Genomic DNA, 22,567 nt, shown 5'->3' on the forward strand with positions numbered 1-22,567 from the left:
GAAAGAGGAGCGGTGGTTGCCAGGGCCTGGGGGAGGGAGAAATGGGGAGTTTGGGGCCAGTGGGTATAGTTTCAGTTTTGCAAGATAAAAATTTCTGGAGGTTAGCTGCACAACAAAGTCAACATGCTTAGCACTACTGAGCTGTCCACTTACAAGTGGTTGAGATGGTACATTTATGTTATGTGTTCTTATCACAATTTTATATATGCAAATTATATATAATTATATTATATAACGTAATTATCATAATTATATATATAACACATCTACCATGTGATCTAATCATTCCACTCCTGGGTATGATCAGAGAAGTAAGAGCATATGTCCATACCAGGACATATATATGAGTATTTATAGCAGCTTTATTCATAATAGCCTGAGGTGCATACAACTTAAATGTCCATTAACAGGTGAATGGCTAAATGATCGGTGGTGTAGTCATACAAAGGAATGGAACGTAAAAAGGAATGAACTATTTATATCACGCAATGACATGGGTGAATCTTTGAATAATTACGCTGAGGGAGAGAATGCAGCCAAAAATAAGGTTTCACAGTATAAGATTCCATTTATCAAAAACTCTAGAAAATGCAATTGATCTGTAATGACAGAAAGTAGATCAGAAGTTGGGGTGGGTGAGGGGAGGTGGGAGGAATCACTGAGGGGCACGAGGAGACTGGGCGTGATAGATTGTTCGCCATTCTGATGGGGAGCTGTTTCACAGGTGTGTGTGAGTGTGTGTGAGTGTGTGTGTGTGTGTGTGTGTGTGTGTGTGTGTGTGTCCTCAAGCACACGGCAAGCAGGAGGCTGCTGCAGGGAGGCAGATGGAGGGAGACTTGCCGGCAGCAGGAATAGTGAGGTGGAGGTGAGCCCTTAGGAGAGAGGGGGGTGACACCTGTGGGTGCAGCTTCCTGTGGAGCTGACCACCCTCCAGTGGGGCGGGAGGCTGGAGTGGACTCGCCTTTTCCGTTCCCGATGGCGGGTGGGGATTAAAACCGCACTTACTCAGGCTGGGTGGGTCCCTCCGCGCTCCCTGTGAAGGAGGCGGATCCAGCCTGTCTAAACCCCAGGGCCTTGGGGTGGGGGCGCTGAACCCTAAGCTGAGAAAGCCGCACTGGCAGATGGAAGCGGAAGGAACCCTGGCCGGTGGCCAGCAGGAGACAGCAGCGTCTCCTTTAGCGTCTTTCCTACTGGGGGTGGTTCCAGGGCCCCTGGGAAATCCCGCCACCCTCCATATACTGCCCGGGTCGGGAGTGGATGCTGAAATGTAGGGTTTCAGCCTTGTGCTTAGGGCACCATTCACACCAGCTAAGGGGGAGGGGTGGGGGGAGGGCGCTGGGTTCCTCCCGCAGGTGGAAGGGTGGGAGAAGGTGCTACTGAAAAATGGAAAAGAAGGGAAAGTTCTAGAGGAGAGGCAGGTATGGAGTAGCCTGGTAGCCAGGCTGCAATGGGTGTAGAGGGGTCTCCTGGGGCAGGGAATTGGTGTCTGCTCCAAGATCTGAGCCCCAAATCCGGGGGTCTCCCTAAGCCCCAAGTCCCCAGCCTACACCATCATTGAGGAGAGTGGAGGGGCTCCCCAGCTGGTAGCAGAAAGGACCCTTGGCCCCAGCCAGCCCCTCCTATTCCTGAGGCCCCATCTCTACCCCCCATGACACCCTCATGTTGTTCACCTTTTGGATACTTGGGGCTCACTTTTCACAGCTGTCGCCTGTGTAAATGAGGATGGGGGGTTGTCAGAGGAGGCAGGGCCAGGAGGAGTCTGTCCTGCCAGGGGTGAGAGGAGGGGCCTGTTTCTGGGCTCTGAGGGGGCAGAGACTGGATTGGCCCCGGCAGGGACATGGGACTCTGCTGTCCTCAGTAAGAACCGCCAGCTATTGGAGAATGGTGCTGAGGGCTCTGTGGCTTTGCTCCTCTGATCTTCACGATAACCTCTGAGGAGGGTCCATAATCAGCCCCTTATACAGATGAGAAAACCGAGGCCCCAGGAGGTTATCGACCTGCTCAAGATCACACAGCGGGGGGGTGTCAGGAATGGGGATCTAAACCCTTCTCACTGACTAGGAAACCAAGACTCGGGAGGGGGAGTGGGTTCCCTGAGCTCACGCAGCTGGAGGGAAGGAACCCTGGCCCAGGCCGTGTGCCTCGGGGCCCCCATTCTCTCCCACCCCCACCCTTGTTGGGAGAGAGGACCCAGGAGAACGTAGAGTCAGGACAGTGGGAGCTTGGGAAAGCAGGAAGCAACTGTGAAGGGGAAAAGTGACTATATGCTGGGGGGAAAAACCTCATTCAACACCTTAATCTCACTCTCAAAGTATTTAAATCTGTACACACAACAAGCACAACACAGCATTGCTGATCACAGTGAACGTTTGGAAACGCAAAGGGATGATCAGTTTTCTGCACAACCCACTGCCCAGAGGACAATCGTGAAGACCCTGGGGCACTATGGGAAACACTTACGGTTTTTACGGGGAACGCCCTTTGAGCCAGGAATCCCTTCTTTTGGAAATTAACTCTAAATATGGAAAAGCTTCTTTCTTTCCACTTAACAGAGACGTTTGCCATGACCTTCCTCATGTTAAAGCGTGTTATACATGTCACCGGAGTCCTCCTCCTACCAGATCACGGAGGACACACAGGTGCGGGGCCACGACCTCCACACCAGCACAGGCCAGGGCGCCTCTCTCGCCTGTGCTGAGCCGCACGCCCTTCAGAGCCTCAGATAAACATCAACCTGTCGCATGTAGTTTCTACATTAACAATACGGCCCTTTTGGAAAGAGAATGAAATGACACGAAAATGGAAGATACGAGCTATGTATTTCCTACATATAGTTTTTCTATCCAGAATTATATCTGTGCAAAGCCCCAGACACTGTCCCCTCAGGTAACCGAAATGCGGCCTTTGCACGGAGATCCTCATTTCTGGCCGCAGTGGCCTGTCCTGGACAAGGCAGCGGTCAGGCCTGCACCCATATCCGGCTCTCCAGGTCTCCAACGTGGGGGATGCTCCCCTACTCAGCTCTCCTACTTCCTGTCTTTGCCCACCCTCCGGGCCTCCCTTCATCGGGGCTCCACGTGGTACTTACTCAGCCGCCTCAAGTACAGAACGGCGTCTTCGTAGCCTCGGTAGTAGTAATTGTGCAGGACCTGCAAGGGGGGCACACCGGGAAGAGACTCAGGCTGCAGCAGCAGCGACAGCGCGGTCCCCGCCCCAGAGCAGCTGTTTTCGCCTTTTATTTGACGGGCTCTTCAAATGTGCCTGTCCGGTTCCCCTCCCTCGCTCTCTGCCAAGGACTGGGAGCAGTTCCTGTGTCCATAGCGACACTACACCAGTGTGCTAGACCTTGCGCAGCTGCCCACCAGCTTCCCCTGGTGGGAGACGCCGAGCTGCTTGTAGCAGAAGCAGGGAAAGTGCATTTGGACCATATGAACAGCCAAGTTTGGAGACTGGGTTCGAACCCCAGTGCTGCCACTTACTGGCTGTGGGGCTCTGTGGGTGTAACCTCTCACAGCCTCAGCTTCTTCATCTGTAAAATGGGGTAATAATAGCATCTATCACAGAGGATGCTGAGGGATCACATGAGATATTGCCCGCAAAGTCTTTTCTGTAAAAGGCCAGGTAGCAAATATTTGGGGCTTTGCAGGCCATACATGGTCTGCCATTTCTTCTTCTTCTTCTTCTTCTTCTTCTTCTTCTTCTTCTTCTTCTTCTTCTTCTTCTTCTTCTTCTTCTTCTTCTTCCTCTTCCTCTTCCTCTTCCTCTTCCTCTTCCTCTTCCTCTTCCTCTTCCTCTTCCTCTTCCTCTTCCTCTTCTTCTTCTTCTTCTTCTTCTTCTCCTTCCTTCTTCTTCTTTCTTCTTCTTCTTCTTCTTCTTCTTCTTCTTCTTCTTCTTCTTCTTCTTCTTCTTCCTCTTCTTTTTTTTACAGTCATTTGTTTTATTTTATGTTTTATTTTTACTGAATGTATTGGGGTGACACTGGTTAACAAAATTATATAGGTTTCAGGTGCACAACTCTACACACATCATCTGTACACTGTGTTGTGTGTTCACCGCCCATTTTACAGCCTTTAACGGTAGAAAGCCCACACTTAGCTCACAGGCTGTACAAAAACAAGGCGGGGGGGGGGGGGAATCTAGCCCCCGGGCCACAGTTTGCTGACCTGACATCGCACATCAGAGTGGAAGAGCTCAGTTACCATCCCATCAGCGATTCTGACATCACCTTATTTACAGGGGAGGACATTAAGGCTGGGACCCCTTAGGGGACTTGTTCAAGGTCACACAGCTCATTAGCGAAAAGGCCAGGACGCAGGTCTAGGAGGAAGTTTAAGGGAACATTCGAGAGGAGGAAACATGGGAACTGAGTGGGCCCCACTGGCTTCCCCATTGCACCCCCACCCCCACCCCAGCCCCTCCAGGCCCCTCTCTCTCACCATCAGGTCTGGGGGGAACAGGGCGTGGGTCATCCTGGCGATGTTCTCCAGGGAGAACTGGAAGGAGCAGTTAAACATGCGGAAGTCGTGGAAGATGGCGGGGCAGTCCCGGGGGCAGATGTCCTGCTGGCCGCTGAAGGTGGAGATGGTGATGGAGTCGGTCCAGAAGGCGCAGGGCTGCATGCCCGTGAAGCCGCCGTCGATGTACCGCTGTGGGGCAGAGTGAGAAATGCACGCCTGGCCAGAGGGCCTCTCCCCACGCGGAGGACACGAGGACAAGCCCTACACTGAGGCCCAGGGGCTGGGTGATGGGCTCAAGGTCACTCGGGTCCAAGCTGCCCTTCGGCCGAGCCAGGCACCCTGACCGGCCACGTGTCCACCCTCCAGGCCCTTCCCCTCTGGGGTTTCGGTTCCTCAGCTGAGAACAAAGGCGCCGACCCTCTCGGGGTCACTGAGAACTACACCGACGTGCAAGCTGGGCTCTATCTAGAGCTGAGCCTTGTCCGGACCTCATTTTCTCCGTAAGATGAGGAGGGGGTGGGCTAGACCCTCTGACTCGGAGTGTGGTCTGGGGACCAGCAGCGCCGGCTCAGCGGAAGCCCGTTCCAGGCGCAGTCTCGGGCCCTGCCCCTGACCTACTGGGGCAGGATTTGCATTATTTTACAAGATCCCTGAGCGATTCGTGGGCACGTGGAAGTTGGCGAGGCACTAGCCTAGGTGACCTCAAAGGTCCCCATCACTCAAGGTTCCAGGTCCCCACGGTGCAGGGCCTGGGAAAGTCTGTAAAGTCGGAGGCATCTTGATTTGCTGGGCTCAGGAACGGGTTGGTGCATCCAGAGAGAAGCCCAGCCTCATTGGAAAAGTTCCTCTTAAGGCCCCAGAAGTCCATCTACTATATGGGGGGATTCTGAGTAGGAAAACATGAGAACCTTCCCAACTCCTGGTCTTCCCGCTGAATTCTGAGACCACCCCCTGCTGTCCCAGCTGTGGTCTCAGGGGCCGAGGCACCCCTGGGCCCCGGCTCAGCCCCGCCCACGCTTCAGCACTCACCACACCGCGGTAGGTCGGGGGGATGAGGCCGCAGTACACGGGGACAAAGCAGCTGCAGTACAGGGCCTGCGGGGGAGAACAGGGCTGAGACGCCTGAGGCCCTGGGGCCCTGGGGCTGGGGGTACCTGCAAGCCCCCGGGACGCGGCCAGCCACGCTTTCCTTAAACCCAAGGTGGAGGCCCTGCCTTCCTCCCAGTTCAGTCCCTGTCCTGGCCCTGACTAGCTGGGTCCTTGGTGACAACTTGGTCACAGCTTTAAAGGCAGAGGGTGACCTCAGTGATCTCCAGGGTCCCTTCTGGGTCCAAAGTTCCATAAAGCCAATGGGATTCAACCACCATCGCTGTGCATCTGGCTTGGGCCAGGTCCTGGCATCAAAGGAGGGTGAGATACCCACCCTTGGGAATGCTGCAAGAGGGGAGTAAGCAAGCAGGTGACAATACAGGGTGACAGGTGCTGTGGGGGAGGTGAGCAGGGGCATTGTGGCCCCAAAGGAGGAGCACCCAGCTCAGGGGGGTGTGGGGCAGGCAGATGGAGGAGAGGCATGACTGGAGTCTTCTACGGCAGAGTGAGAAATGGGAGAACGAGAGAAGGGCATCCCTGGTGGAGGGCACAGCAGGTGCACAGGCATGAAGACCTGCTTGGTGTGTGGTCTGTGCTGGTTGGCCCGGGTAGAGGAGGAAGGTGGTAGGAGGCTGGAGAGGAAAGTCTTGAAGAGCTGGTGCCAACAAACCCAGGGACACGAGGTGGCGGAGGAGTATCAACGTGCATTGCCTATTCACCCTCCACCCCAGGATCATGGCCAGGCCAGTGTGGGGATGAGAGGATGGGTGGCAAGGGCCTTGTCGTCAGAGGAGGGGAGGGGACTAGAAATGTGGGACAGAGTCATGCAGCACAACCCCTTTGTCAGGAAAGAAAATTGGGTCCACTCCCAGCCCTCCCCAGCAAGAGCAACTCAAGTAGGAGCTCTGCTAATGAGGCTACAACAGTGCAGCTTTGTGTGTGGTTTGCTCTGGTTGGCACAGGTAGACGAGGAAGGTGGTAGAAGGCTGGGGAAGCAGGACCAGCCTGCCCTCCAACCTGCCCTTCCGCACCGCACTCCACAGTCCCGCCCCCACAACACAGCCCCGCCCCAATCCACAGCCCCGCCCTACTCCAGGCCCCGCCCCCACCCACAGCCACGCCCCACCCACAGCCACGCCCCTCACCCCACAGCCACGCCCCCACCCACAGCTCTGCCCTACTCCAGGCCCCGCCCCCACTCCACGGCCCCGCCCTACTCCAGGCCCCGCCCCCACACCCACCCAGCCCCATGCCGGCCCGCCCTCTTGCCTCGATGAGCTCCTCTTTGGACGTGTACTCAGAAACCACTACGCTCTCTCCATCGGTGAAGCGGGTGAGGCTCACGTGCAGCCTCCCGGTGGCGGCCTTGTAGGAGTCCTCAGGCAGGGCCTGGTACAGGAACTGCCGCATCATCTGCACCATCCTGCAGGAGGGCGCCAGGGGCCCCAGGAAGGACTTCTTCACCTCGGCCACGCCCACGTTGAGGACCCGGAGGTACTCATCTGTGGAGGAGGCAGAGAGGAGCGGGAGCTCAGCGTGGCCCAGGCAGGTCAAGGCATCTCATCCTGCCGCCAGCCAATGGGAAGACCTAGAATTCTGAGGCAGGGAGGGGACCCACCTGTCATCTGCTCAGGAGGAAAGCAGACATGGTGGGTCCGAGTCGCTGGCCGCCGAGATCCCAGGGCAGAAGAGACCCAAGCACCCCAACTCTGCTCACTGAGACAAAGGACCACTTTCCGACCCCAAGGAGCTTTCCCAGCTCCCTCACATGCCTGCTGTCCCCCAGCAGACGGCATTCTTTTGGAGTCTTAGAGACTTTTTGTCCTGAGATTCCCATCAAAACACACACACACCCACCACTGACACAGTGGAAAGCCTTCACCAAGTGACACCTGGGACACGGGCATAGTGCCAGCTGCGTCTGTGTGCAGGGAGGGCGTGTTGGCCTTGGGGCAGATGAATTACAGGGAGGGGTGAACTTTGTCCTGAAACTATTGCATCATCTTCCCTTCCTGGCCCCCCGATAGGCTGGAAAGGGAAGATCCTGAACCCTGGAGATGGCTGTGCCAGGCTGTCCTGCAGGCGCCCAGGAGGGGGACACCTCCTCTTCCTTTTGAGAGGAGCACAGCCCGGGCACTGGGGCCAGACGGGCTCGGAGGGCAGGTGTGCTGCTCAGGAGGTGGCAGCGGGAGGTATAAGTTGCCTCCCGGGCCCTGAGAATCCCACCAGGGAAGTTGGGTTGTAGACTTGCTAAGACGTGCGATGGTGCTGGAGCCGCACAGCATTACTCTGAGGCAGGTATTTCTCTCCTCATCCCGCTGGTCAGGAAGCGGAGGCTCGGAGAGGTGATATAATTTGCCCCGGATCAACTATGTGGCACGTGGACCAAGTGGGCTTTTAACCTCGAGTGCCCCCAGAACCCGTACTCCTTCCACTAAGCTAAGCTGCAGGCTCCCAGAGTCCGGCCTGTACCTGCTTCCTGCCCATTGTTGCTGTTTTCTACCTGGTGGAAGCTCCCTGGGAAAATCAGGAGTGGAAATGGCTCTGAAAAGGGCTGCTAAAGCTTTAAACAAACATTTAATTGTAAAACCTCCCGTACAGAAAAGCGTCCTCACAACCAGCTATCAGGCAGCAATGGCTATTTGGGAGGTTGTGTGGTCATGAGCTCTCTGCCACTGGAGGTAATCAAGCAGAGGCAGGAGAAGCTCCCCAGCCAGAGAGCTAGCTCATCAAAGGGGTTCCTGGGTGGACCATTAGGGCTAAGATCCGGTCTCATGATGAGATTCCGGGACTCTCACCAGAGCCCGACCACGTCTCCGGGGAGGCATGGCGGTGAACCTGTTCTCCGTTATAAATAGAGCAGCTGAGGCACAGGGACCTTCAGTGATTTGCAGCAATCGGGGGACAAACCAAAGCTGGGGATGCGCTCCTCCTCCTGTGGTTTACAGGCCCCAGGCAGGTCCTCCCTAATCCTGGAGGCGGACAGGATAAGGAGCGTCCGCCTCATTCCTCAGATCCAGAAACCGAATCAGGGAAACCCTACGTGTCCTCCCTGAGGTGAGAGCGCCTGGCGGTGTTTGCTCTGACTCCCGCCCACCGTCTGTCCCTGGGTGTTGGACTGATCCCAGAGGCTGGGGAGCCTGGGTTGCCATGGCGACAGCCTTTTCTCACCAACGTGTAGAATCCCAGCTGCGTATGTGCCGTAGGGACGGGCCTGCGCAGCAGAGCACCTCAGCTATCACCCTTTAGGGGGGAGGCCCTGCCGTGGTGGCGAGGTTAGCGTTCCGTGTGCCGGCTGATACAAACAGCCTTTCCCTGAAGGGAGGTGGCAGCCAACCCACCAGCAGGTCATGAAACAACTGGGCATTCGGATACCAAGGTTTTGGGTCACTGAGCTCTCTCCTACAAGACCAGCAGGATGGGGAGTCGAACCGGGGTGGGGATGTGCTGTTTTGGGAAATGTTTTTCAATCCTCACTTGAGGATACGTTTTTATTGGCTTTAGAGAGAGAGGAAGGGAGAGGGAGGGAGAGAGAGGGAGAAACATTGATCTGTTGCCTCCTGCATGCGCCCCGAATGGGGATCAAACCCGCAGCCTGGGTATGCGCCCTGATCGGGAACCGGATCTGCAGCCTTTCAGTGTACCTGACCGTGCTCCAACCACTGAGCCACCGGCCAGGCTGCTTTTGGAATTCTTAATGAGCAACCTGAAGTGGCCACAAGGAGTTGGTGGCCTTCCCACATGCCTGGGAGCCAGGAGCACCCAGCTCTGTTTGCCCAAACGCTCCTTGGGCGCCCAGCAAGAGGAGCTCGCTGGGACGGACGGGAGGACGTTTGTGCTTATGGCACAAGAAATACGTGTTCACGGTGGGAAATTGCTTTAAATGCAGATAAGCAAAAGGAAAAGATTAAAACGACTTGGAACCCCTCCACCCAGAGATCCGCATTTGGTTTATGTCTCCCTACACTATATATTTCATATTTATTCTTACTTACAAAATACTTTAATGGGGTCAATCTATTTACATTATTTTGTAACTTGCCTTTTTCACCTCGTAAATCAGGTCTTTCCCACCAATAAGTACCCACTTAGAACCTCATTTACAAGCAGCAGGGAAAGCTACTGGAAGGCTATGAGATTATTTATTGGGCGGGTCCCCTGGAGGAGTTGAATATTTAGTTTGTTTCCTTGCTTTTATAAACAATGCTGCGATTGATAATCTCATGCTAAATTCTTTGCCCGTGTCCTTCCTTATTTTCCTCAGGATGGGGACAGAGGTGGGGGTGCTAAGTCAAAGGCCTGTGTACATTTGGCCTCATAATGCTTATTTTGATCATGGCTTTTGTGTATTATCCATTTAGAGGCAACGCGGCTGTTCAGGGGGTGGTGGTGACGGGGACTGAGCAGTGGCCAAGATAATAGAAACAGTATCGACATCTCCAATATAGCAGTTACACCTGGAAGCTAGCAACACTCTACCAGGGGTCCTCATACTTTTTAAACAGGGGGCCAGTTCACTGTCCCTCAGACCGTTGGAGGGCCGGACTATAGTTTTAAAAAAAAAAAAAACTATGAACAAATTCCTATGCACACTGCACATATCTTATTTTGAAGTAAAAAAAAACAAAACGGGAACAAATACAATATTTGTATTTGCATGTGGCCCGCGGGCCGTAGTTTGAGGACCCCTGCTCTAGCCAGTATCTCATATCCAGGGAGGGAGGGGACAGGAGATTGTCTGATTTCTCCCACTCAGGTGCCTAGTTTAATATTCTTTCCTGCTGCTCACCTGGGATTCGTACCAAGGATGCCTTTATCTCCGCTTCTCCTTGCTTCTCTTCAGGTCCGTCTGTGTGTCTCTGTCTTCAGAGCCTCTCTCTCCCCCCCTCCCAACCCCCTTCTCTCTCTTCCTAGCTGAGGCAAAAGCAACTAATCTGGTTAACAAGTCTCTGTTGGGAGAAAGTCAGATGCTAAGCATAGCAAGTGCTGGGTGCTGTGAGGGGGGTAAATTTAGTTTGCTTCTCTACGCATCTGTCCTTTCCAGCGACGTCTCCCATTGAAAGGGCTCCTGCCAGGCTGCCGGGCTCGGAGACACGGTGTCCCACACAGACCGCAGCCAGGCGGGATTTGCAAGCAGCACAGCAGGAAACTCAAGGTTGGCTGCTCTCACCCCGGCCCACACTCGCACGTCCTTTCACAACTTTGTGTTATCTAAGGGTGGTGACTGCCTCCCAAGCCAAGAAGGAGATTCTCTGAGGGCCGGTCCTTCCCTCCCTCTGTGGCCGGCCTGGCGCTCTGCCCATAGAAGGCCCTGGAGCAGCCTGTGTTATAAGCTGGGAGCCCCGCAAGGGCAGGGACGGGCCATACTCACCTACAGCCACCAGGCCTCCCACGACACTTGGTGGCCCAGTGATTGTTCAGTGTGCGAACAAAGGAAAAATAAGAGCCGACAGGGAGGAAAAGCGAATGATGGAGATGCTCGCAAGGAAGGGCTTCCTGACTTAATGACCCAATAAAAGCTTGGAAGCAAGATCATCCCAGACAGACGGCCAGATAGCAGAGTTAGCATCGGCAAGTGTGGCCCATTCCGCAGGTTTTATGAATCCACGGTCCTAAAAACTTCAGTAGAGAAATAAATAACCCAGATCCTGGGACTGGGAGGCTTTGAGGCCATTTGGACGCTGCTCTGAATCTGAGTCACTCTTCTCTAAGACCAGGTCCATGTCTTGGAAAGAGCTCAGACTGAAGCCAGACAGATTTGGTTCACACCCCAGCTTTGCCGCATGCTATCTGGGCAGTCACAGAACTCCTTCCAGCCTCAATGTGCCGTCTATGAAATGGGACTAATGATACGTTACTGGGTTGCTATGAGGCAGGCATGTTGAAAGTCCCGCACACAGAAGCGCTCGGTATCAGCCTGCCAGCTGCTCCCCAGGCGGCCATGGAAAAGCCGCGGCCTGTTCCTGCCTTTCAGCGTTCCCATCTGAATGGGGCCGTGATCCCTGCCCCGCGCCTTCCCCAGGTGTGCACAGGCTCAGGGTGGGTGCAGAAGAGCAGGGTAAAAGCACTGAGCAGAGGAGGGCTGCACCGGCCTCAGGGCTTGGGGAGGGATGGTGTGAAGTACGATAGGCACAGATGGCCACAGCACTCCTCCCTGTCAACTTGGGGGGCCCTACAGAGCCAGTTGGTAAAGGGGGAGGTAGAAAAACCATGGAAGGGAAGGATGTGAATGATTAGATGTGCGTTTATCTTATGTACCTGCTTAAGTGCCTAAAGTTTCCCCTCTTCGTGAGAGCAAGGATGGTCTCTGTCTGGCTCATCCCTTTGTCCCTAGCACCTGCTATGGTGCCGGAACATGATGGCACTTAATAAACACGAATACATACGTGAATAGTGAATAAATGAGTGAACCCCACAATCGAAAGAGGACACTCAGGTCCAGGCAGAGAAGCAGCTACTCAAGGTGACTCAGACTAGAAGCGGCTTCTCTTCCCATCCTCCACAGGCCTCTCGCTAAGCGGAAAATCCTAGAAAGACAGGCGCTTGTCAGCTGACAATTAAAATAGCTGGGGATCCCGTTCAGGGGGTGCCCGAATTAGGTCTCTGCGGAGGAGGATGGGACTGCGCGGGGTAGCCTAGCAACAACCTCCGGCTCAGCCAATCACTGTGAGGCGCCTCCCGCTGTGAGCAGCAGGGACCACGATGGGCGCGGGAGCCCGGAGCAGCAACCTGGGGAGGCGCCTGCAGCAGAGCCGGGTCCCAGGGAAGCCCTGCGAGTCTCCGCCTCTGCCTCCGTTTCAGGCCTAGAAGTCTGCTGCTCCCACCTGGTCCCTATCGTAACCTGGATTATAGGCTGCATGTCCCTGTGGGTAACAATTATTGTCTGAACAGCAGTCGTTCGCTAGAGCAGGTTTTCACACTTATCATCTCAGTTTATCCTCACAGTGACGGGTGCGGCCCCCTGCAGGGGCATTGACGGAAAACAATGGCTTCAGGCTGCCGTGTGGCCCCTGGACGGCCCACAGAGACCCCCTGGGCAGTGGTTCTTCAGTGTGTGTGGGGGGAACCTTTGTTCAAAAGAAAATCCCAGTGGAAACCCATGCACAGAACAGCTCATCACAGGCTGCTCTGGTGGAAGCTGACAGAGTCTCAGACCCGCCGGGATGCCCACCGCACCCCAGAGGGAAGCCCCTGAGTGCTCAGCCCTGAACCCCCTAAGACTCTAGGAGCCTCGGTCACACCGAAAATACAAGCCGAGGCTAATTCTCTCAACTTACGGGCAAGAAGACCAGCTCAGGATGGAGGTTACGCCCCATGACGGTGGCCGAGTGGCTGGAGAAGTGAGTAAAGGCTGGGCATACCCTGGGTCCCACAGTCCGTCAGCGTGAGCCAGAATTAGAACGTCTAGAAAACTCCTCTTTCTACTCGGTCTGAATGCACTGTAGGCTTTGGCCAGAAGCAAAACAACCGTGACCTAGTAAGCACGGAAAACACAAACTAAAACCCCCAGTACTTCTTTATGGCTAATCGTCACCTGCCACGCGCACCTTTTTCTAACCCTAAGAGTTCACTAAAGATCTGGCTTTAAAAGTTCAGATTGTTGCCTATCGTGTTGTCATGGAAACAGCAGTGCCTCCCACTGGGTCATCACCAGGATTCCCATCAGGGCGCCTTGGCTGCTCTCCCCCAGGCCCCGGGCCCTCACGCTGCCCCTGCGAACCTCTCCCCCGGGATCCAGGCACGCTCTCCCCCGCCTCCCACCGAAGGATCCAGGAACCACCTTGAGAAACAGGCAGCGAGGAAAAGTGGCCAGAAAGTTCTCTGGACCCTCACGGTGTTCTCGGGGGCATTGCCCGGCTCCGTTCTCTCTGACTGTCTTCTGTGGTGGACCCCAGGATTCCCTTTGAGATTCTGCTTCAAGGTGGAAACCACACCCCCTTCCAGGCTGTGGCCCGTCCCACCGTCCGACCACCCCACAGACGCCCCTGCATTCCTGAGGGGACGCGGGGCTGGCGCAGAGCTGAGCTAGTCACCCTCCAGTCTTCCGTCTTAAGAGTTGTTTTGGGGGTGTGTGTGGGGACCTCCAGGTGAGGCTCTGCTACACAGAACAAAGGCCATCTCAGGCACCTCCTCATTTGGGACTTCCCAAATCAGGACACCTCTGCAAAGGAACCCCGCCCCCTCTCCCAGAACCACGGTCACTGAATTCATTTCTGCTGACGAAGTGGTTCACTGTTCCATCTGCCCAAGACTTCAGTCAGTTGGGTCTTTTAACCGTGTCTCTCGCCATCTGTGTTACATGAGTCTTGAGGTTCCCATGAAACCACCGCGCCGTTCCTGCTCTTACAAGCTACCACCGTTTGGGTCCTCCGTGGTGCTGGGCGCTGGGCCAGGCTCGGAGGCCTCACTGTCTATTTCATCTTCACGATCGCCTTTGAGGTACGCTATGTCCTCTCCTCTCTACAGATGGGGAAACTGAGACTCAGCCAGTAACTTGCTCGAGGTCACCCAGCTGGGAACAGCAGGGCCAGGCTCGAAGTCCTGAGGGTCCCAAAGTCCTGAGGGTCCCAGACTAAGGTTCTTTGCACCACGGTTCTCTGCTCCACCAGAGAGGACACCCTGTCCATCCCTCAGAGCTCTGGCCCCACTGTGAGGCCGGGGCTGGTCTGTCTAGGACAGCGATGGCGAACCTTTTGAGCTCGGCGTGTCAGCATTTTGAAAAACCCTAACTGAACTCTGGTGCCGTGTCACGTATAGAAATTTTTTTATCTTTGCAACCATAGTAAAACAAAGACTTATATTTTTGATATTTATTTTATATATTTAAATGCCATTTAACAAAGAAAAATCAACCCAAAAAATGAGTTCGCGTGTCACCTCTGACACACGTGTCATAGGTTCGCCATCACTGGCCTAGGATTTAGTACAGGCCACCTCCTACGGCTCAGGTGTCACCGGGGGACAGGAGGACTCCCTTTAGAGCAACAGAATCCAAATTGCACCTTCACACACATCACATGCTTCTCTACCTCCGACCCAAAGCCCCTCCTCAAGCCAGGTCAGTCTCTTCTTTCACAGTAAACACACCGTTCGCAATCCTGCTTTTCTGCCCTTACTCACGCGTTGTGGTTGTTGTTGTTAATCCTCACTTGAGGATATTTTTTCCATTGAGAGAGAGTGGAAGGGGCGGGGGCAGGGGGGAGGCGGAGAGAGAGAGAGAGAGAGAAACATCAATGTGAGAGAGACACATAGATTGGTTGCCTGCTGCACACACCCCGACCGGATCCGGGGGACGAACCCACAACCCAGGTACGTGCTCCTGATGGGAATCGAACCTGAGACCCTTGGGTGCAGAGGCCGATGCTCTAACCACTTAGCAACACTGTCCAGGGCTCACTTTTTTTTTTTTAACCATCTGTGCAGCCCTCACCCTAAAACCCAGCTTAAGATCTGGGCCTCCTCCTGAAAGCCTTCCCCATCACCTCGCTGTTAGCTTCTTCTGACCCCTCCAGTGGGCACCAGTCACCTCAGGCTCTGGCCAGCTGCATGCCTTGAGGACTGGGGGCCCCTTTAACAGGAACACCCTTCTCCCCTATTATTGCCTAGCTCAGTGTCGAACTGAGCAGGTATTCTTAGTCGGTATTCAAGAATGAATAAATGAGCCCTGGCTGGTTTGGCTCAGTGGATAGAGCGTCAGACTGTGGATTGAAGGGTCCCAGGTGCGATCTGGTCACATGCCCAGGTTGCAGGCTTGATCCCTGGTCGGGGGGCGGCGGCAGGGGGGCGTTGCAGGAGGCAGATGATCAATGATTCTCTCATTATTGATGTTTCTATCTCCCTCTCCCTTCCTCTCTGAAATCAATAAACATATATTTTTTAAAAAGAATGAATAAATGAACTGCAGGGACTATTTCTTTTTTGTTCCCACAGGGATGGACACAGGCCCTGGGCTGTGTCTCTCTCATGTTGATGTTTCTCTCTCTTTCTCTCTCTCCCCATCCCCCTTCTCCCTCCCTTCCACTCTCTCTAAAAATCAATGGAAAAATACCTTCACTCCTCAGGTGAGGGTTAAAAATAATACTAATTTTTTAAAAAAGACCAAGAAAATTGAAAAAGAAAATAAAATAAAAACCAAATCCTTGTTCCAATTAAAGCCCACATTAATCAGACCCGGTCAGAGTCCATTGGTCTTTGTTTTAATAAGCTTGGTAAGTTCCACAGGACATTCTTTAATTAAATGAAAAATGCTGCTTTCCCTACCTATGCTTTTCTATTTCAAGGTGATTTTTTTTTTCCACTTACTCATCCACTCATTCAACATTCATTCATCAGACTTATTTTGTGACTGCCATTTGCCAGGCACTGTGCCAGGAACACCCATGGCTCCTTTTGTCCCTCACCATAATGACCAAGGGGTGTGGGCCCACCCCAGGTTGAAGGCGGGAAAAATGGGGGTGCGGCAGGTCACTGGCTGGTCGGGGACCCACGCTGACAAGTGGCAGAGCCATCTCCTTCCTGAGATCGCGGGCACAATACTCCGCAGGGATGTCACACCTACTCCTCCATCAGCCCTGGCGTGGCTTATTCCTTGCCTGAGTGACAAAGGCAGGCACACGGGTGACCGAGGGAAAGAATTCCCAAGCCACGGTTCTGGCAGAGGTCGCCTTGTCCTCCCAGCGCTGGCTCAGGAGTCCCAGTGGGCCCACTGCCCAGGCACACCTGACCGCCTGCCAATGACAATAACTCCAGCTGCCGTGGCTCCGGGGCCCAGCAAGCCTTTGGCCCCTGAACGACAGCAGCTGCCGGAGGCAGCACCTGACCAGGTGTGTGAGGCCAACAAAACACCTGTGGCCTCCTCCACCCCAGAGGAGGCGTCGGGCTGGGTCCTGCGGCGCCCTCCCGGGTGCTTGGCCAGGTCCTTTAGAGGCCCGGTTCCCGCCCACGACAAGGCAGGCAGGGTGGTGCCCAGGGGAGCCGCCTCCGCTGGTCTCAGCCTGGAACTCGCTTCTCGCAGAGCTCACCTGCTGTCCCCTCCTGCCCCGCCGGGAGGCCATCCTTCGCCGCCCAGCACGCCTCCTCCTGCCGGTTCCCTTTGTGCGTGCATGCTGACACTGTTCTATACGTTTGGTTATTTGTGGCTTGATTTCCCCAGGAGAATGTCAGCGCCACGAGGGCAGGCCGCGGCCTTGGCCACCACGGCTCCCGGGACCTAGAATGGACTGACGGCGTCTGTCTGATCTCTGTCAGCCCGCCGGAACCTGGCCCTCGACTCCTTTGTCTGCACGCTGAGGGGATTAGGCTCAAACCGTGGCTTCCAAATTCAAATGAAAAATCCCTGCAGCACTTCTTTTTAAATGAAATTTCAGACAATAACTCATGTGTAAGGTGGACAGCAGCCCGATGGACTTGCCGGCCCCAGGCCTTCGGTGTGTGGCCTCTCCCCGCTCCCCTGCTCCTGCTCCTCCTGCCCCACGGAACCCTGGGGCTCCTGGGAACCCAGTTTGGAAACCACTGGCCCGAGTTCCGCCTCCAACCGGTCACTTCCTCTCCCAAAGACTAAACACAATTATTTGTAAAACGAAGGCGTTGGACTCACTGACCTTCCTTCTGCGACGTTCTAGTATTAGAGTCAGATCCATAACAGCAGAAAACTGTCTGAGAGCCAGGTAAACCCCAAAACAGAAATGGCAAAGACGTTCAGTGGCATGCCTGCCAACAGCCAGCAACTGTCAGGAGTTTGTCAAGTGCCCTTATTTGAAGAGCACGTTGTGGCAGCCATGGGCCCGTAAGATCTCCGATGGCTCAGCCCATCTAGCTGATGAGATGAGCAGCGAGTCTGAAGCAACCAGGCAGCACGGCATCGGGCGCTAGAGACCACGGAGAGAGCGAGGGGGCGAGACGGGGGGCTGCTCGGGAGGAGGTGCCATCTCTGGAGAAGAGAACAGAAGGTCGTTCCTGGGAGGGGGCACCCTGGTGCTGTGGCCACTGCCCAGGCCCCTGCAGGACGGGGGCGCCTGCCGATGGCTCAGAGCCCAGCCCTCCCAGCCAGCAGACTGGACTTGGCCTTGGGGATATGGGGTCACGCGTTCGGTCCCGCATCACATCTGTCCATCATCATCACGTCACCAGTTACAGTTACTGTGGCAGAGCCTGCTAGTCGTCCCCAATACCCATCCTTTCCTCTTCCTTAGCAATTGAACTCCCAACACAAAGTCTGCATCCACGCCCCAGCCTCCCCTGCAGTCAGGCGTGGCCATGTGACTAAGTTCTGATCCATGGGACGTAAGGTGACGAGATGTGTGTCACCTCCAAGGCTGCCCTTGAGAGAGGTGTGCTCTCCCCCCCCACCCCCTCCCTTCTGACTGGCTGGAATGCAGACATGGCGGGAGTCCCTTGAGCAACAGGATGGGAGGGCCCAGTCCTAACTGTGGGGCCACCACACAGCCGGGGGGGGGGGGGGGCGGGGGGGGGGCTGGTGCACGGCCACATGGGCCAGCAGTGCTCCTCTGTCTTGGTGACACCAGTGCAGTGACAGCATCACCTTGCAGCTTACAACGCACTCCCCGGGCCCCTGTGGCTCCCAGGCCGCACCGGGGACGGGGACAGGGAGGCATCCTCCTCTCGCCCTGCACAGGGCTGGGCTGAGGCTGCCGGGTTGGTCCAAGGTCACTCGCTGCTGAGTGGGTTCCCAGGACCAGCTTGGTGGAACCCCACTGCCCTCCTTCCTCAGCCCCACTGGGCAGGGCCACTGAGGAGACTGACTGGAGGGCAAGTCCGTAGCCTTTGTTCCCAGGAGCCTGCTTCCTGGTCGGGGCTCTTTCTCACGGGGATTCTGGTCTCTGTGGCGAGGGAGGCGGGGGGGTGGGGGTGGGTGGCAGCAAGGATTTAGCGCCTGCTGGGAGTCAGGAGAGGCTCTCAGGGGAGGTGAGGTCTGAGGTTGGCCTTGGAGAATGGGGGGGGGGGGCATAACAGAGGGAGAGGGAGCGCTGGTGCAAAGACACAGGGAGCGGGCACATCTGCACAGGGAGGAGAGCGCCCGATCCCCGCCTACCCCGCAGCCCTGCCCTTGTATGATTGGCTTGGTGGTTTGGGTGTTTGTCGGAGGAGGTTGAGGTCGGTGTTGTTGAGAGGGCAGGGTGGGAGCTATAGGAGAATAATGACAGTTAGAGGTCTACACAGAGTCACCTGATGAGCTCAGCTGAGGGTCAGCTCAGTCCCTCTGTCCCCCTCACCCAGCAGGTCCTGTCTGTGAGGTCGGCCAGCCTGCCCCCCGGCTCTCGGCTCTCAGACTCAGTCCTCATCCGCAGAGAGATGCCCGCCTGACCCTCCCGCTAAACAAGGCCAGTGAGCCTGCCCGCACCGTCAGTGGGAGTTGAAATATTTCCAAATAAAAATCATAAGAGAAAACCAAGCAGGGTGGGGAGTGTACAGATGAAACCCAGTAGGTAAATGCTGTCATTGTTTGTTAGATGATGGGTTCTTGCAGGTTCATTATGTTATTCTTTCCAACATGTTTATATGTTCCCATTAAAAAGCTATTATGAAGTTTTAAAAATGTACACAGATGTTCAGAGCAGCATTATTCAGAATGGCCCCGACTCTCATCTGAAGAGTGATAAACAGAATGTGACCTGCCCACGCAATGGACTAGGACTCGCAGCAAGGAGTGAGCCGCCAGGCAAACCGGGAAGCAAGCTGAGTGAGAGGTCAGGGTTAAGGACCTCGCGTGTGCGGCCCTTTCTACAGGGAAGGCGCGGAGGAGGCAACTCGATAGATAGAAAGTGCTAAGGGGCACGGGGTTCCTTTGAGGGTAATTGAAATGTTCTATAATTGATGGTGATGTTGGAGGGACAACTGTGAACATATTAGAAGCCATTGAATTGTATGCTTCAAATGGTGAACTGTCTGATATGTGAAGGACATCTCAGAAAGCTGTTCTAAAAAACTGAAAAGCAGAGGGTGGGGGAGAAAACCACCCGGGAGAGGCCGTGGGCCCAGGGCCGTCACCCTTCTCTGAAAGGCGGGCTGGGTGTGGGGATCGGCCACGGGGAAGAGATAGACCAGCCCTAGCCGGGTCAGTCTTCCTGATTTATGGCCCAGCCAGAGGCCTTCATAGGAACGAATCCAGCCTACAGCCCCCGCGGTGAAACTTCTCTCCGCCCCGGAAAAAGCCGTTCCCCGTGGACAATCAGATCCGGAGTTTTCGTTAGCACCGTCCGTGATGGGCATGTTGCAGGTTTGCATGTGAGATGCCGGACCCGTTTGTTTCCGCTGCCTAGGCACACAGCGTGGCCTCTGAGGTGGCACTGCCTCTTCGTTTTCCAAAGGGCCCTGCGTCTCAACCAGGGCTGCCCCCGAAATTCCCTGGGTGCCCCGGCTCCGCCCCAGAAATCCTGACAACGTGTTTGGGGAGAAGCCTGGGCAATGAACATTTTAAAGCTCCCCAGGTGATGTGACCGTGCAACGGAGATTAAGGACCTTTAGCTTAATGAAGTTGTTTTTTTCTAACAACTAGAAGAAAATATAGAAATTATGGCAGAGCAAGGGTAGCAGAGTCATTTTTCTGCCAAGCCCATTTGGATATTTATAACATCATTTGCGGGCCATACACAATTGTCAACTTAAAAATGAGCCTGCTGCACTTAATTAACGCACCCCTAACGCCTTGGCAGGGCCGGTCCAAATGACTTCTTGGTCCTTACACAGCCCGCTGGCCGAGCGCTTCGTACCCCGGGCATAGAATGAGTAAGTATTCTATCACAAGACTTTCCACATCGACCCCTGACACCAGTGGGCCGCACTCTTCACGCCCTCTGGAGGCGTCACGCCCCCGTGTGACTGTGTTTGTTGTCATGTCTGACCTCAGCAGAGGCCAGGCTCCTGCCCAACCTGTCCCCGCCTGTCGGACGTCTACTCAGCTTTCCAGCACCAGCTCAAATGCCACTTCCATGGGGCCTTCCATGATTGCAGGCATTTGCTCCCTCCCTCTGCACTTCTGTGCCTTTTCATTTGCGAGCATTCAGTGGGAGCTTTCTGGTGTTATGATCACCTGGCTGCCTTGCAGTCTGAGCAGAATGGACGCTTCTGGAGGCCAAGGGCAGAGTTGCCTTTTGAATGCTACCTCTGTGTTTTCTACAGGACCTAGTATGTGCTCAGCAAACATGCTGAATGAATGAATGGATGGATGATTGGATGAATATGAATGACTGCCTTGCCATGAAGTTTTTATAGAGAGGAAAGTGCCTACTAACTTAAGTGGCGATGGGGTTTTAAGTCCACCAAATCCCCATTCTTTGATAAGAAAAATTTTATTTTTCAAAATTATGCAAATGCCCATCCCCACTTCTGCCAGATTGGAAATCCCAGATCCCCACTGGTTGTCATGGAGAGCACCTCTCCTTGGACGAGTGAATCCGTCAACAAACGTTTACTGCAGCTAATAAAAAACCAGGCACTGCGCTGGTTTCAGCATTTTCATGCGGCCTCACATCGGCCTGTCACAGAGCGAGGCACACATCTCCAGATGAGCCCACTGCTGCTGGTGTCCGCAGAACAAAACCCAATCTCAGGACAGGGGGGCCCAGGCTGGGAGTGAGAGGAGGAGGCCCTGGGACCCACGCGCTGAAGAATATTGTTAAAAAGAGGCAAACCTCTGATTCTATGCAGATGGTCTGATGGTTTACGCATGAACTATGAGATAGACTGCCAACAAACTTTTAGCGCTAGTAAGAAGTTCAACAAGGTTGCTCAAAACAAAATTAATACCCAAGAGTCAACATTCTTTATATCAGCAATAATCAGATTAGAAAATGCCATAGAAAAAAAGATCCCATTGCCCATAGCAACAAAAACTAACACATCTAATAAAAGACGGACACAACCTTTATTAAAAGGCAAAAAAGGCCAGAAGAAATAGAGAGATAGATGTCAGTTCGATCAAAATCCCAACAGAGCTTTTCAATGAGGGGAGAGGGGGAGATAGGGTCAAGAATAACAGAGTCAGTATTTGAAGAAGAAATTGAAGAGGAGGAAGAGGCGGAGGAGGAGGAGGAGAGGGATCGCTATATAAGGCTCCAGTGATGGGAACTGAGGGTGGTGCAGAGGTAGACAAGTTAGCCAGAGGAAGAGGGAGAGACTCAGGGGCAGACTGAGAACCCAGGAGCTGGAATAAGCTGGAGGCAGCATGCCAAACAGGTGCGCAAAGGGCTGCTGATAAATGGGGTGGGACGATTGGTTCACTTAGCACTTGGCAAAATCATTAAAATGTGGGTTTCTACCTCAAACTAGCCACGACATAAATTCCAGCCTAAATATGAAAGAGCAAAACTTAAAAACCTTTGAAAGAAACTAGAGGAGAAATCATTATAACAAAGTCAAGATACTAAAAAAAACACAAGTTGTAAGAGGAAACGACTGGTACATTTGACTCATTAAAATTTTCTGAAGGACAAGAGCCCTCATCATCAAAATAACAACAAACCATGGAGTGGAATAAGACGGCCGCAGTGTCTGTAACTGACAAATGGTTAACGTGCAGACGATGGAAAGAACATCTACAAATTAAAGAGAAAAAGCTAACCCCGTAGAAAAAAAAAACAGGAAAAGGTCACCAGCAGGCAAGTCACACAAGAGCAAACACGAGCGATCAATGAACACAGAGATGCTTAGCCTCACTAGTAATCAGGATATGCAGATTAGATAAAGTGAGACATCATTTACATTCATTAAATTGAATTAATACTTTGCAGTCTGACAGCACCAAGGGCTGATGACATCGTGGGGAAATTAGTGGTTAAATTGGTACAACCACGTGGGAGAGTAATTAAGCCACGTCCGGCATGGTTAATGCGATGCATACCAGGGGGAAACATTCCACGTGGGCATGGCCGACACAAACATGGACGCTCGGTGCGGTGCTGTTTATAACGACAGAATGGCGGGAGGGACCCTGAGAGAGGCCGAGAGCCTCAAAGAAGTCAGGAGACCAAGTCCCGGCTCCTGGTGTGCTTCTAACTGGTGAC

General features: G+C 54.1%; 1 protein-coding gene across 1 annotated transcript in view; it reads right to left on the bottom strand.

Annotated features, from left to right (window-relative positions):
- PNPLA1 (patatin like phospholipase domain containing 1) overlaps positions 1-22,567 on the bottom strand; it is a 39,172-nt gene that overhangs the window by 12,980 nt on the left and 3,625 nt on the right. Inside the window, exons 2-5 of the mRNA XM_059701882.1 lie at positions 6,816-7,048; positions 5,487-5,552; positions 4,437-4,646; positions 3,089-3,149 (exon numbers count right to left, since the gene is read on the bottom strand). Coding sequence (XP_059557865.1) covers positions 3,089-3,149; positions 4,437-4,646; positions 5,487-5,552; positions 6,816-7,048 — 570 coding nt within the window. The remainder of the gene's footprint in view (positions 1-3,088; positions 3,150-4,436; positions 4,647-5,486; positions 5,553-6,815; positions 7,049-22,567) is intronic.

The sequence above is a fragment of the Myotis daubentonii genome, chromosome 6 (genome assembly GCF_963259705.1).
Source record: "Myotis daubentonii chromosome 6, mMyoDau2.1, whole genome shotgun sequence".
Taxonomy (NCBI): domain Eukaryota; kingdom Metazoa; phylum Chordata; class Mammalia; order Chiroptera; family Vespertilionidae; genus Myotis; species Myotis daubentonii.